This window comes from Pelodiscus sinensis, chromosome 9 (genome assembly GCF_052426305.1).
Source record: "Pelodiscus sinensis isolate ZL-2025 chromosome 9, ASM5242630v1, whole genome shotgun sequence".
Classification (NCBI taxonomy): Eukaryota; Metazoa; Chordata; order Testudines; family Trionychidae; genus Pelodiscus; species Pelodiscus sinensis.
In genome coordinates, this window is record NC_143060.1 from 11941771 (window position 1) to 11958238 (window position 16468).

Sequence of the window (16468 nt, forward strand, 5' to 3'; positions counted from 1 at the left end):
GGCTGGTGGCCACTGTGGGCAGGGGTGGGGCACGGCGTGATGTGGCATCGGGCCGCCGCCGCAGCATTGCCTCAAGCCATCCCCAAACCCCAACCACCTACCCTGTCCCTCTTCAGAGACCCATCTCACAAGTCTATCTATGCCAAAAAATTGACCACCTGCTCTCCGTCAAAGCAGTGGAACATGTTCCCCACCAGTACCGCAACACTGGCTTTTATTCCCGATATTTCCTCATGGAAAAGAAGTCCGGTAGATGGAGGCCAATCTTAGATCTCAGAGGCTTCAGCAGGCATGTCCTTTCCCAATGCTTCTGTATGGTTACCCTCTCCACCATCATTCTGTCCCTCAACAAAGATGACTGGTTGGCAACTCTCGACCTCTAAGATGCATATTTCCATATGTCTATCCACCCCACACACAGGAAATATTTCAGATTTACCGCGGGTGGACACCACTTCCAGTACATGGTACTCCCCTTCGGCCTCTCCACTGCACCAAAGGGTATTCTCCAAGGTACTGACAGTAGTTGCAGCTCATCTGCGCAGGCAGGGAGTATTCATCTTCCCTTATGTGGACAACTGCCTTATAAGGGCCGACTCCCTTCAAGAAACACAAAAACCAGTCAATACCACCATGGAACTCTTTCAATCCCTGGGCCTCCAGATAAACCTCTCAAAATGTCAACTCCAGCCAACCCAGATGCTAGAGTTCATGGGGGCACGATTAGGGATGCATGATGATGCACCAAAGGAGAGGAGAGGAAGGGTGGGTGGTGGAGCACTCACAGGGACAACCATTTCGAAGAACCTCTGTTACTGCAAAGGGTGAGTAACCCTCTCTGCCAGTTAAAAACACATGACAGAATATGGCCTGTGGGGTCACAAACAAAGAGATGGTACTTATTTTTATATAGCTACAGATATGTTGCCAATACTACATCAAATTAATCAGGCGGTGTAACTGGTCAGTTAAGCCACACAGTTTTATTGTTAGGAAATATAAACAAATATGTGTTCTTCTTTGAGTGATGTCCCCGTGGGTGCTCCATTCTAGGTGCTGGGCTTGCCCTGGCACCACAGGACAGAGATTTTTTGCAGTAGTAGTCTGGCTGGACTGTGCATGCACAGAGAGTGTCTCGTGGCCTTCACACTCTTTCGTGCTGCTCAGTCCGGTCTGAGCCAGTTCCTCTTAACCGCCTCAGGCTGCAGACGGAGGAAACTGATCTCCTCGGATCCTTTCTTGTTCGTGAGGAATTCAAGCTTGTTTCTTTTTAAATCCATTTTATAGTTACCTTTTCTCCTTCCGTTCATTTTCTGTTTTTTTTTTAAAAAGAGAACATTTTAAGTTAAAGACTTACAGTTTAAAATAGTTACCATAAGTGCTTACCTTCCTTTACTTATTAAGTTTCCGCTGACTTCCCAGTTTACCCTACTCGTTACTCTTCTCCCGGTTTAAAAAAAAAAGTTAGTTAAAGCTACAACAGTGCCTGGCTCACCAGGATTCAAGAAATGTGAGACCTGCCACGAGGCCATGCCTGCCTAGGACGGCCACTCCTCCTGCATTCGTTGCTTAGGTGAAGGCCATGTTCCACAAAAATGCCCTCACTGCTCTAAGCTTACAGCCAGAGCTCGGCGTGACAGGAAGATGAGACTCAGGATGATCCTGTTCAACAAGGCTCTTCAGCCTCAAGGATCTGCCTCCCCCCGCGGCCACCACGAAAGTCACAAAAGCGAAGGGCCTCCTTTTCAACTGTCGCCCAACCAAGATAGAGCAAGCCATCTCCGACCCGCTCTCTGCCTGCTACTTCGCACGGCATATTGAATTTGGCAATAAACCGGGCACTTCAGATCTGTCTGTGGTGCGCATGACTGTAATGGCAACGTCCAGATTAGTAAAATCCACTTCCACAGTGACGACTGCTCGCCAGTCATTGGCACCAACGCCTGTGGCACCAACAAGCTCTACTCGTAGCACGTTGGCACTGACTCCACAGGCGGCACCAGCTCCCGGCAAGCCTCACTCAGCACCAACTCTGGCACTGAGCCGCCCGGAAAACCAGTCTGCCTGTGCAGCACTGATGCTATCAACACCGCAAGTGGCACCGGCACCAACAACGCCGCCTCCTTAGATAGAGGAGCCAGCACCAACATCAGCACTGCGATGGTCGCAGCTTAGGAAGGCTACAACCAAGACACCCCATGAGCAGAGCCCATCTACATGCTCCCCTTCCCCAAGCTTCTCTCCAGAACCCTCGTCGCCACCGCCACTTCAGTCACCTAGGTGGCCAGGTTTCATTCAATACAGCTACTAATAGATACCTGCCGAGCCAACCACAGAATTCAGGTACTCTTACCTCTCAAACTCATTGGCCATATGGCCGCAACTACCTTTGTGGTCACACATGCCAGACTGCACTTTTGCACCCTCCAACACTGGCTAGCTACCGTGCACACTCATATCACCCCCGATGTACACAGACAGGATTGTGACCATACCACCCAACGTCATTACCTCCCTGCATTGGTGGACCAGCATTTGCTGTCAGGAGTGCCCTTCCACCAACTGCTACCATGGTACCAGATTTTGACAGATGCCTCCCTTCTCGGCTGAGGTGCGCATATGAGTGGGGCCTCGGTACAGGGCCGCTGGACACCCCAAGAGACTTTGCTCCATATAAATCTCCTGGAGCTCAGGGCTGTTGCCAATGCTTGCAAGCATTTTCACGACCATATAAGCAACTCCATGGTAAAGATTCTGACAGACAATATAGCCACAATGTACTATATCAATCGCCAGGGCGGAGCACAATTACGATCTCTATGTGCAGAGGTGGTCCAACTCTGGAACTGGTGCATCACCAACAGCATCACTCTTGTGGCATCATACTTACCTGGCATCAACAACATAACAGCGGATTCCCTCAGCAGGAACTTCACACCAGATCACGAATGGGAGCTTCACCAAGGAATCCTACACTCCCTCTTGTACCGATGGGGCACGCCTCTGGTCAACCTATTCGCGACCTACAACAACAAGGAGTGTTGCCGCTACTGTTCCAGGGCAGGTCTCGGTTGCCACTCCCTCAGGGACGCATTCCTCATCAGCTGGAGCGGTCCCTTAATGTATGCTTTTCCCCCCATACCACTCATCCCAAGAGTGCTTCAGAAAATCAAGACAGACCACGCCACAATAATACTGGTAGTTCTGGCATGGCTGAGGCAGCACTGGTTCCCTCTACTACTACAACTATCCCACTGCCCATCTTACCACCTACCACTATTTCTGAGACTTCTCACCCAGGACCCCGCCACTTTCTCCACCTGCAACTTCACATGCAGCACCTCACAGTGTGGTACCTAGCTGGCTGAGCACTACTGAAGCCGTATGCTCTGAGAATGTTAAAAACGTCCTCATACACAGTAGGCGATACAATACAAGAAATACATACCTGGCGAAATGGACAAGGTTCACCACCTGGTGCTCAAACCACTACACGAATCCATTCACAGCTCCTAACCATACCATTCTGGACTATATAATGGACCTGAAACAGAGAGGGTTAGCCTTAGCATCACTTAAAGCCTTAGCATCTCGTGGCAAGAGCGGCTTTCCGACAGCCTATAGAGGGGTTTTCGATATTTGCACATCCCCTAACAAAGAGGTTCATCAAGGGTCTAACAAATTTGAACCCTTCCCTGTGCACACCTCCTCCACTATGGGACTTGGACCTAGTACTACGAACCCTCATGGCCCCACCATTTGAACCATTAGCTACAGTACCTCTTCAGCTTCTAACCCAGAAACTGGTGTTTCTACTCACAATCACCTTTGCGCGCAGAGTCAGTGAGCTATCCGTGCTGATGGCAGTACCTCCGTACACCATCTTCCAGAGGGATTGTGTTGTCCTCAGACATCACCCAGCCTTCATGCCTAAGGTCTGTTCTGATTTCCACGTCAACGAGCCCATCATATTGCCTGCATACTACCCTAAGCCCAATCCTTCTCCTAAGGAAGTGGCTCTCCACACTCTAGACCAGTGGTCTCCAACCTTTTTACACCCAATATCACTTTTTAAATGACAGAGCAAGCCAAAATCTACCACTCCACCCCTTCCTTGAAGCCCCGCCCCTTCCATGAAGCCCCATCCTGCCCTCTCTATTCTCCTCCTCTCCATCACTTGCTATCCCCAACCCTTATACTGCTGCTTTTTCCCCCCAATTCTTCTGTAGGAAGAGGTTTTTCCAACATTTGGCCTGTCTAGACTGGACCAAATGTCAGAAAAAACCCTTCTTTTGGAAGCCCCCTTATTCCTCATGGAAAGAGGAATATAGGGGTTACCGAAAGAGCATGTTTGCTCTTCTGCTAAAAAAGTGGAAGAACAGATGCATCTCCTGCAGTCTAGCTGTACCCTCACTGGCTTGAGACAGGATGTGTGGGCTCTGGGGTGTGAATGAGGAGTTTGGGTGTGGGAAGGAGTGAGAGGTGCAAGCTCTGGGAGGGAATCTGGATGCAAGAGGAGGTGGAAGAGGGGACGCTGGCTCAGGGAGGGTGCTCCAGGCTGGGGAGTGTTGGGGTCAGGTGGAGGGTTGGGGTACTAAGCAAGCCACAGGCTTGTGGATATGAGGGTGCAGGAGTTTGGGTTGGGGGATGGGAGGGCCTCAGGTCAGGGAGGTTAGGAGTATAATGGGCTCAGGACACAGATTTACAGTGTGTGGATGGTGTAGGAGTGTGGTGGCAAAAGACTGAGGATGTGGGGGTACAGGAGTTTGGGGATGTGAGAGGCTTAGGACAGGGGGTTCCAGTGTATGATAGGCTCAAATGGGTCGGCGGGGGGGGGGGCGGGAGGGATGCAGGAGTGTTATGATGCTGCGGACAGATGGGGTTTGTTGGCCAGGCTTTATTTTTAAATAAAATATGTCAAACACAAAAAGTTTCAGCATTGTTTTTATTTATGATAACCTGCTTTGATTCAGGGGTCACTGAAAAGTCAGTTGGGGCCACACAAGTGAGATACAAAAGCAAAACAACAACAACAACAACAACTCCTCCAAAGCCTCACTAATGTGGCCCCAACTGTGCTGGTGGGAGCAGGGGACATGGTACTGGGGACGGGTGCTAGTGGGTGCTGGGACAGAGGACAGGGTGTCAGTGGAAGCAGGGGCCAGGATGCCAGTGGGAGCAGAGTGCCAGTGGGAACAGGGGGCAGGGTGTTGGCTGGGGCAGGGAATCCTTGGCACACGCCAGAGCTTCCCTCCCCTGGGGGGGTGGGGAAGGCAAGAGCCTCCTCCTGGGACTCCTCCCCCCCTCCCCTGCAAAGGAGGAAAGCTCCGGCATATGCTTCCCACCGGGACTCCTCCCCCCTTCCCGGTGCGCGCTTCCCCCCAGGACTCCTACCTCCTCCCCCACAGAGGAGGGGATCCCCGGTGTGCACCTCCCTTCCCCTCTCCCCCCCCCCCCCAGGAGGGAAGCCATAGTGTGCGCTTTCCCCCGGAACTCCTCCCCTCTCCCCCGCAGAGGAGGGGAGCCCCTGCGCACGCTTCCCCCCGGGACTCCTCCCTCCTCCCCGGCGCGCACTTCCCCTCCGGACTTCTACCTCCTCCCCCGCAGAGGAGGTGAGCCCCAGTGCACGCCTCCCCTCCCCTCTCACTCCTCCCCCCGGAAGCCCAAGCACGCGTCTTCTTCCGGAACTCCTACCTCCTCCTGGCATGCCACAGACCTGAGGGAGGGGAGCAGGCAGCGCACTTCCAGAAACTCTGGAAGTGGCGTGCAGCTGCTGGACTTCCTTCCATCCCGCGGGAAGCCGGCACTACATTTTCGGAGGTAGGTAGTGGGGCTTCCTAGGGGTTGGGATAATTGGGGGGGCCTGGATGCCTCACGATCGACTGGTTGAGCCCTCCCGATTGACCAGTTGATCGTGATCGACGGGTTGGTGACCACAGCTCTAGATGTACATAGAGCTCTAGCCTTTTATATAGACCGTACTAAGCCCTTTAGAAAGACAGACAGATTTCTACTCTCCCTGGCAGATTCCTCCAAGGGTGAACCCATTTCTTCTCAAAGAGTAGCTAACTTAATTGTGTCCTGAATAACCCATTGCTACTCTGTTTGGGGAATACCGCTCCTCAAGTGCCCTAAGGTGCACTCCATTAGAGCCATTTCAACCTCCACTGTCTTTCTAAGAGGTGTTCCCTTGCAGACATCTGTAGGTCAGCCATGTGGGCGTCCTATTGCACCTTTGTAGAACATTACGCTGTACACCATAGATGGCTGCCGGATAAATCCGTAACAGCTGCTGTCCTTTCATCTGCCAATTGATAGAGGCTCTGAATCTCACCTACCATCAATATATGGGGGCGTGGGATACTGCTTTGCAGACACCTACAGTGGAGCACCCATGGGGACATCACTAGAAGAAGAAAGCTAAGTTACTTACCTTGGTGGGTGCTCTACTATCCACCCACCTCCCCGCTTCGGAGTCTGTGTCCCTTTATTTTCCAGATACTGAGGCGGGTACGAGGATACTGGCTCAGACCAGAACAAGCAGCGCAAAAGGGCGCAAACGCCGCGAGACGCTCCCCACGCATGTGCGGTTCAGCCGAACTACTCCGTCCTGTGAAAAATCTCCGTCCTGCGGCGCCGGGGCAAGCCCAGCACCAACAGTAGAGCACCCACGGGGACACATCTCGAAGAACAACAGTTACTGCAACAAGGTGAGTAACTTCGCTTTCTCTAAAAAGTTAGGGATCTGAACTCAAGTCACTAAGATAAGTGGAAAGAAACCAGTTGTTTTCAGATTAGGCCCTATAGATTATATCTTGTATTTGATCACCTGCCTCTGTATCGAATCACACTGGATACCAAAGTTTTCAGTCCTTAAGAATAAATGTGTGGCAAGTTACCAGATAAATGATTTTTTTTTTTAAATAAAAGGTTTGTCTTGACTTCAGTTTGCACTGATGGATTCTGTCCAGGAGTATGAACATTTTTGTAACAAGCACAAATTGAGTAGGATGGAGATAAAGGATAAGAGAAAGCAAAGGTAAGCCACTGTTTGCAGTGTTTTCGACTCTATTAAAGTCAACTTAATCTAAATAATCCCTCTATGACTCGCTTCTTCCATGCTGCCCGCGAGTGAGTCAATAATCCCATGATGCATAATCACTTGTAACTGAATTATCAAAATGTGCACATCTAAAATGAGCTGCCACGTTATCCCATTGCTTGTATCCTTTGTCGTCCTCCCCCAGGCATCTTTCCTCATGTCTGTCACTAACTCCTCTTATAATCTTTATAGTGCTCCTCTCCAACCCGTGAGATTATGTGCTGAGCCTCTAAGAGGTGCAGGTGAGGGAGGAGGGCTATGATGGCTGTGAAGCCATTTTTGGGCCTTCCTGCTCCAGAGATTGGAGAGGTCCTGGCCTAAATTACACAGCTCTGAGCACGTGTCTAAATTTTGGCAGCCTCCAAGAGTTACCTTGTGTGCCATAGCATCAGTGATCTGGGTTGGCCCAATGTGCACTCTGTTGCCAGAGCTTCCAACAGGGTCCTTTCATGTCACCTGTATAGAGAGAGTCCACACCTGCTGGTATTCAGAACCCTTTTCATTGGTCAGGCCTCTTAACTTGGTATTAAGAATCAATGCAGAGGTGGGGATCTCACTCCATGTACCTCTCTTATGTGCTAGGCACTTTACAGAAACACCGTGGCGTTCTGTTACAATGTGATATACAGCAGCTTTCCTTTAAAAAACTAGACCTTCTGTCAAAAACAGACACCTTAAGGACCTATTTCTGCAGATCCCAGTTACCCAGTGAAAGGTTTGTATCACAATTTAAATGTTGGTACTTAAGCTTTTCTGGCTAAAAATACCACTTTTTGCACATGTTAACTGCTGATGTTATCAACAGGATGGCACTCTTAGAGGTGGGGCATTTCACTAAATTAATTTGGCTGGAAATAGTGTGTGTGCATGTTCCTTAGGCTTAGCTTGAGAGTGCACTGAGGACAGACACCACTTCCTTTTTATGTCTGCTCAGGGAATCTGATCAAACTGATGGCTACAATCATATAATAGTAGTTATGTAAGTATAAAGTACACGGGAGTCATGCCCTTCAGTTTGGATTAATAGCAAACTCAGACTTGGCATGAGCAAAAGACTGGTTTGAAGGAGGGCTTAGCAGGTTCTCGTAACGGAAATGCAGAGGCACTGGGGGCTAAGCACACAGGGAGGAGCACATCTGGGGTTTAGTAGAAGAGGATAAGCAAGTGCAGAAAGCAACAGAATCTTGAATCACGATTAATTTAAAACAAAGCACAAGCCTCAGGAAAAATACCATTTCCAAGAGGGAGCAAGTCCTGTCCCCTCTCACATGTTTTTTCTAAAATAATTAACGAATTGAGCTGCCAGCAGCCTCCTGCTTCTCCTCTCTTTGTAACCTGATTTTCAGAGGCACATGTTACTAAGAGAAAAACAGCACTCCCTGAAAACAGATTGTTGTTTTGTGCCGCTTTTGTTGTGTGTGGTCTGGGGTTAAGAATGGGGACTATAGAGGAGGAGGGTGGGGAGTGCAGAATAAATCCTAGATCTCTGAATCACTTTAAAACACAGCAGCCAATGTTTTTTTTCAAATAAAAACTTACCCTGACTTTTGGGAACCTGCTCATGGTCCAGGGTGGATCAGTTCCAGCTGGTGATACAAGTCTGGAAGAAGAGGGGCACAAAACAACTGAACTGTTGTTAATTAAATGCTCAGCTGGAGTCTGAAGGGAAGCATCTTTTTAGGAGCACAGCAAGAACCAGCAAAGTCTTTTTCCGGGCAGGGAGAGCTAGTCTGCAGGTTTCTCACAGGTACAGTAAAAGGCACCTCAGGCCATTTCTGCAACAGATTGTGTTTTTTTTACAGTGTGCCACCTCTTACTGGAATAACCCACTCCCAGTGTGCAAAGAAAAAAAAAGTCATCATATTGCTTGGAGGTGCTACTGCACTCAAAGCTAATCATGTTATGAAGAGCAGCTCATCTCCCCCTGAAAAGGGGAGAGTGGACAGGAAATGCAGTAATCCTGAACAAAACTGATTGTTTGGGGGGGTAGAAGGAGGGGGTAAGTGAAATGTGGAGAGTGGAGGTGAAGAAGATGGACTGGAGTAAAAGGAAGGATTTTTGTTTGTCCCAGATTCTGGAATGATAGCTGGAGGTATCTGGGATTTTGCAGGCTTTCTCTAGTCCCTAAAAATCTGATGGGGTGAAAACCAAGGTTAGCTAGAGAGAAAAGGATGGGAAGAATTTGTTAGTTTCAGCCAGCCCCAGCAATGGCTTAAACAAACAAATAAAGTTGCATTGACAATGTAAACATCATGAATATTTACCGCCTTGAATATTTTAAATAGAAAGGCAGGGTAAAAATATTTAAATAAATAAAAAATAAATCATGCAGTGAAATATTCAGCATGTACAGCATCTGCTTTCTTCCATCAATTCCAGCACTTTAAATTGCTCCTCTTTTTGGCATCTCCGGCTGGTTTCGCAAAGCGTGCTGAGAGAGACTAGAAGTTGTTTCTTGTCCAAGTCTTTATGTTCAGACTACAGCTGCTTCCCCCCTTATCTCTGCTCACATTTTCCCATATGGTAACTTTGGAAAATTCCTCTCCAATTTCACTGGAAAGGACAGGAAATTCTCTTTGGGAGACGGTTGCCTATTTCTCTCTCTAGTTTTGTTGCTCACATCTGGAAAGGATCTGATTTGGGAAAGGGAAAATATCTTTCTGAGCTCAGTGTGTGTAACTGACATGGCATGAACTAAGGGGAGCCTATGGGGGCAAGAGAAACGCTTTTCTCCATTCATTTGATCTCTGTCAACAACGGTGAGTTGTTTTAGCACTTTATTTTGTAACAGCTTGATACACTAAGAGCATTGAAGAAGCCTGTCTTTTAGCTACAGCCTTTAAAACAGACATTTTTAATGCAAATAACAAATACACGTGACCTACTGATCCTAAAACCAAATGAAAATCATGTGGATTTTTTTTTAATTGAGACTATCTTGTAAGGCTGAGCATGGAGAACTATAGACATTATGGTAAATATAGATAACATGCTTATGCTGTTTATTCAGATCTTTCTTGCTGTACTGTACTCCTGCAACTTCACTGGCTGCTTGAGACTGCTGAAACATTGCTGTTGGTACTGCAGTGGATGATGGTAGCTGAAATGAAATGGAATAAATTTGGTTCTATATGGGACAGTGCGCAGTGAAATCAGAAGGTGCAGCCACCCCAGAAGAAACCCTGCATTGACTGCCAATACAACTGCAATTTTGTTCTGAGGTACAGGGCCTGATCCAAAGTTTACTGAAGTCTTCATTGACTTCAGTGGACTTTGGATCAGGCCCTTAGTAAACTAATGGGTTTTGAATTATGCTCTTAGTGAATTTAACAAGGTTAATATCTCTATGTTTTCTATGAACTAAGAGAAATTAAAATCCCTGCCCATTTTTACGTCCAGAACTCTGGAAGCAAGCAGATGTTTCTTACACAAAGTGTCACTCTGTGTCACCATAGCAACTGTTACTTCATCGGCATTGCAGCAGAAAAGCATATACTGATGGCAGCAGTGTGAGACATCCTCTTGCATATTAGAAGATGGATACCTGATTTCACACACACACCTCACGTTAGTCAACTGCTGTCTCTGTGAACATGTCAGCAAGCACTCTTTTTTAATCCCAATATAGTAAGTTCAATGATAGCTCTGGTGTAAACTGGTGTAAACTGCATTGACTTCAATGTAGTTACACCAGGGCTGCCTCTGGCTGTGGTTTAAGATATTTTAATGTTGTCTTTTTTGTCATCAACTGGAAGAACAAATCAATATATAATTAAATCAGCAAATGTAGTTTTCTAGCTTTTCAGTACTTTCAGAAGACATCAGTAAAGATGAGGTAACAAAGATGGATTGCAGTAAACCAATTAGCTGGGTCAAGTTTTTGAGGTCAGGTCTGGTACTAAATACTCTAGAGTTCTACCTGCCTCACTGGGAGCAGACACAACGCACTGCATTTTTTATCTTATACAAATGGACATCTAGAGTAGCTCTGTTCAAATCCATGAATTTGATTTAGATTTACATGAATATAGCTGGCAACAGAAATCTGGCCTAGTTACTTCTGACGTGCCTAAAGCTTTCTAAAAAGAGACATTCACAGGAATTATTCTAACCTGCAGCCAGAAAAATAGAAGTTGAATAATAGCCAAGGCTCTAAGGTTCAGATTAATGTTGCTGTCCAAAATCAATAGAAAATCCAAGCCATATCTTACTTCAGTAGCTCAGATTTTGTTACTGTTCAATGCATATAAACAGATCCAGTGTAGGGTCATCCTGACAGCATGAGTCACTGTTTTCCAGCACACCTTGTTTACATTAACCAGGGTACTGTGCAGGGATGAGAATTTCCATATGCAAAACTTTGTGGAACATTATGATCAACAGTTACATAAAAATAACATTGCATAATCTCATATATAAATCTCCCCAAGGACCTGGTGGTGTTTCTCAGTCAAAGAAAGGGACTAACTTACTTCAGTAGCCAGACCTAGTTCAGCTGATTCTGCTATGCCTGCAGCTACTAGGGCATGGGGTATCCACTCTTGGGTTAAGTTGGGACAATGCAGAGTTTCATACTGGTCTGCATGGTACTGCCCAGTCACATGGTCTTGACTCTCTTTGTTTCCAGCTTCTAAATTGCTTAAAATAATCTGAAAGTACATATATAGAGAGTAAAGATGGGCCAGGGGGTAGGGTGTTATCCTGTGGCTGGGGAGCACAAGGCTCAAGTCCAGCTTTGCCACAAACGCCTCTGTAACCTTATGCAAGTCTCTCTGGGCTTCTCTACAATATGCGGAAGATTGATGCTTCTAGTGAAGACCCACTAATTCAAACTGAGAGGGCAGCCCCACTGATGCCAGTAGTCCTGCTCCTCATGAAGAGTAAAGGAAGTTGTCAGGAGCGTTTGCTTCCATCGACCTCCCGCTGTGTGGACAGCATGGAAACACAATTTAAGATAAGTTGACTCCAGCTACGTAATTAATGTAGCTGGGGTTATGTATCTTAAGTCGACTTTCCCCTTTATTATAGACAGGCTTTTGTGTTTTAATTCCCACTCTGATGCTAATATCAGTGCCCTAGTTAATTGGGGCACAGTAAAGATAAATGCAATTAAGACCATAAGGTACTCTGATGCTCTTGTTATATGGGTCATATAGAGATACCAAGAAAACAATAGGGTTTAAATTAGCTGGTACCACTCAAGAAAGAGATCTTGGAGTCATTGTGAATAGTTCTCTGAAAACCTTCACTCAATGTGCAGCAACAATCAAAAAAGCAAAGAGAATGTTGGGAAGCATTAAGAAAGGGATAGCGAATAAGACAGAAAAAGCATACTGCCGCTATATAAATCCATGGCATGCCCACATCTGGAGCACGTGGCATTGGCCAATGTTGGAAAACAGGACACCAGGCTAGATGGACCTTTGGTCTGACCCAGTTTGGCCGTTCGTATGTTCCATAGCTGGACAGATGAAATATTTTCCTAATGTTCCACATGAGCAACTACTACAGTCAGGAATTCTATGTGATCACAAATAGGAGGGGACAGTGGGTCAGTATCTGTGAAGAGTTTTCTGTTGAATCACAAGTGCCACTGCTCTGTAGGTGAGATTGCTATGTTATGTGTAAATATGAAGTTCAGCAGGTGGTGTTCAAGAATATATTTTGTAGGCCCAATATAATGCCTTGTTGTGGACTGCACATAGCTTCCTCTTTAGATGGCATTCTTAATAGCCCCATTCTGCACCCCTGGTTCTTTAGCCTCTTTTATGCACTTGCTGAAGAATTCTTACTTTACCCAGTATCAGAGGGGTAGCCGTGTTAGTCTGAATCTGCAAAAGCGACGAGGAGTCCTGTGGCACCTTATAGACTAACTGAAGTGTAGGAGCATAAGCTTTCGTGGGCAAAGTCCCACTTCGTCAGATGCATGTTCCCATGTTCCCATGCATCTGACGAAGTGGGTCTTTGCCCACGAAAGCTTATGCTCCTACACTTCAGTTAGTCTATAAGGTGCCACAGGACTCCTCGTCGCTTTTACTTTACCCAGGTACATCAGTGTGTTTTAATAGGCAAGTCTAATAGACTCTGTGACAAACCATTATTAGAAATACATTAAATGTGAATTGTCGTAGTGCCACCTGGCCAAAATACAGACAGGTGGAGGGTTTGCGCAGCTGGGCTGGCGAACTGAAATATGTTGCAGTCCTGCCAAATTTCCCTGTTTCAACTGGGCCTGGAGTCAGTCTGGTGGTGATGTGAGAAACTCCAGCCCTTTATGAATTTTAGCTTTACCAGGTGGGGGGAAACCCCCTCTGATTGGCTGCTTTCCTGGTTTCTGGAGAAGGACAGCAAATCAGGGCTGCTGCAAGAAGCAGGATGAGCTCTCGCTACCTCTCTTCCTCGCTGTCTAACACCTTTCTGAATTTGGGGGTGGAAAGAAGGAAGTAGCAAGTGTTTGGGGCAGTTCTGGTCCCTTTTTCCCTTCCTGTGAGCAAAGGGACTGGTTTTTTCCTTCTGTCCCAGACTGGGAAGGGATAATGTGAAGTGAAAAACTCCTAGAAGTACTCTCAGCCCCAGCCTAGAAAGGGAGAAAGGGAATCCTGCTTCAGACCCTTGCCAGGCCTGAGTGAAGGAGGTGGAAGAGCCCAAGAGCTGGAGAAGAAGCAGAAGAGGCTGGAGAATTAGTGGGCAGAATTAGTTGCTGGGGGACAAGCAGATGTTGGGGTGAAAGCTCCTGATATGGGAGCCAAAATCACCTTAACCAATTTAGGAGTGAAAAGGAGAAAAGCACAATATAAACTTTATTTCAAAAAAATCTAATGATTTTTTGCCAATCGCTTCATTGTTGGGAGGCTGACTCAGGGTTTTTGACTCTGTGAGGTTGACAACACTGACGCTGAGAAGTTAGTTTGGTTACCCGCATGGCAATTAGATCCATACAGCTATTTGGTGTCATTTTTAACTGTTTAACTTGCCTGCTACGTGGCAGTCAACCCCACATTGGGTTTTTTATCTTCCACTTAGTTTGCATTAAGCTTTAAAACAAAATATTACTTAACCTGCAGAAATACTAACCCCCATCTTACCATGATGTTTGTTTGGTTTCAGTGGACATGCTTCCAAGCAGCAGATCCCTGCTGGTGCTGTGGCTTTTAGTATTTAGCTACAACATGATCCATGGTCACGATGATGAAGACAATGACTTTCTGGAAAATTCATCCAAGTTACAGACTCCAGACCCTGATTTCCTGGCTCCAGACTGCCCTAGAGACTGCACCTGCACCCAGGAAGGAGTTGTGGATTGTGGAGGGATTGATCTGAAAGAATTTCCCATAGATTTACCGGAGTCAACAAACCACCTTTCCTTGCAGGTACAATAAAACACAACAGGATTGTTCACCAAAACAGCAGGCACAATTCAATGTTGTCTCATGTCTCCTATGAATGGTGTGAGCCTGTCCATCTGACTCAGAACTGGGACGTTCTGGGACTGGCCAAGAGTAGAGAAGAGGTGTGGGAGGGCACCCCTACTCAGCTATTTCTCACTGCCATAAGGCCCACGAGGGCTAAGACAGTGGGGAGCACAAGTTAGAGCAGCCCTGATGATTGTGTTGGGGCCACACTGTGCTCTGGCAGTCCACTGCCTAGTCCCCAAAAGATTCCCTACCCCCTAGCTCCAAAAACTTTGCATCTCTGGCTCTTTGATTCTCCCTTGGTCTCCTTTCCTTTTCTTCTTTCACCCTCTAGCTCTGAGGTAAGATATTTGGTCAGCAGCAAATATTAATTGCATTGAATGTATATTTGCTTCTTTTGTTTTTTTTTTCATTCCAGACTTTGGGAGAACTTTGTCTGGTATTAGTCATTCCCCAGAGACCTGGTTGTGTATGGAAAGCAAATGATGAGAGAGGAGACTTTTTGTGGCTCAGAGGAAAATGTTTCCCCAAATAAGCATCTTCAGTGTATAACAATTCTTAATTCTGCTCTCCTTTTGGAAAATGTGGGCTTAATTCTTCCCTGGTATAACTCAGCAGCTGCTAAGAAGTTCACTGGTATCAATTATTAATTGAAATATCATACATAGGATCCCTACCCCCAGCACCATGCATCCCTTGTGGACAGGAGCTGCTGCCACCCAGGGGGCTCCCTGGGAATGGGGTGGAAGTGAACTGGCTGCCGTCCCACCTCTGGGGACTATTGAATAGTCATGTAACTGCATTAAATTTTAGTGGTTACACAAATATTCAATTACATGCTAACACTCTTAGTTTGCCTCTCTGGCTGAAAGAATTATAGGAATTACTAGAACCTGTTCTTCATGAAGTACAGGATCTAGATATTTCTGGGGGGTGGAGGAGAGAGTCCCAAGCTGCAGAACTTGGCTATGCAGGTTTCTAAACTCTGCTAATTTGGGTTTGTCAGATTTGGGAACTGCGTTTGGCCTTTTATTGTCTATTTTGACAATCAGATCCAGATCCAAACTTTCCAAAAATTCAGTTCTAGGATCCTTCTCTGATGCTGATGGTTCCTATACTCCTTTCCTTAGAATAACCAGATAGAAGAAATCTTTCCAGAAGAGCTTGCTCGTCTCTACAGACTAGAAACACTCAATTTACAGAACAACAGGCTTACTTCGAAAGGTAAGTTGGAGAAGACAAGCATCAGAGTATAAAGAGCCACTGATGAGCACTATAACATGAGTTTATGCAACAAACCAGTCAGTGGTCACAGATGGAAGGCATGAGGAATGTTGTGTGTGCTCAAATGTGCATATGTTATTGGAATGGTTGGCTAACCAGCGTCATTCCTTTGGCCAGGTTACAAAACGTGGAGGCACTTCATCATCTAAAAAAATACTGCTCAGTGCATAAAAATGCAGTCCTCCGTGTACCAAAGGGAGAGACATGGCATCAGTGTTTTGTACTGTGGCATAGCACATACATGTCCAGGAAATGCCCGCCAGGGGCTCTAGAACACATGAGTGCAATCCAAATTGGATCTATAAATGTCTGCATGCTGAATAAATGTCTGCACGCTGAATAAATCCCTATGACAGAGCCTGCTTCTTAATTCACTCCTTCAGTTTAATTCAATTAATTTGATGTCTGAATTACACAAAACCTTTGGAACCAAACCATATGCATTAAAAATAACACAACTCCCATCCTTTCTGTCAACCCACTTTGATTGCTTCAGGCAAGTTTTGCTGGGTAAGTCAAGCACTCACTATAGACTATTCCCATTTAGTTACCAAGGATAAGGACATATTTTGAGAGGGGAAGAAAAGAGAGGCTGGGAAGAGCAACATGATCATCAAGGAGGGGAAGGTGTGTGATAAAGAAATGGTACTGCTGTTACACTCAGGTGTGA

At 46.4% G+C, this 16468-nt stretch overlaps 1 protein-coding gene across 2 annotated transcripts in view; it reads left to right on the forward strand.

The window, feature by feature from the left end:
- Positions 1 to 8701: 8701 nt before the first annotated feature.
- The window catches only part of PODN (podocan), a 46515-nt gene continuing 38748 nt past the window's right edge, over positions 8702 to 16468 (forward strand). Inside the window, exons 1-3 of one of the 2 annotated variants that reach the window (XM_025186297.3) lie at positions 8702 to 8849; positions 14210 to 14472; positions 15645 to 15738. In XM_025186297.3, the coding sequence (XP_025042082.1) occupies positions 8747 to 8849; positions 14210 to 14472; positions 15645 to 15738 (460 nt within the window). In that variant the 5' untranslated portion in view covers positions 8702 to 8746. Of the gene's footprint in view, positions 8850 to 9547; positions 9862 to 14209; positions 14473 to 15644; positions 15739 to 16468 lie in introns of those variants that run through there. The other variant, XM_075935989.2, reaches the window with a different exon arrangement.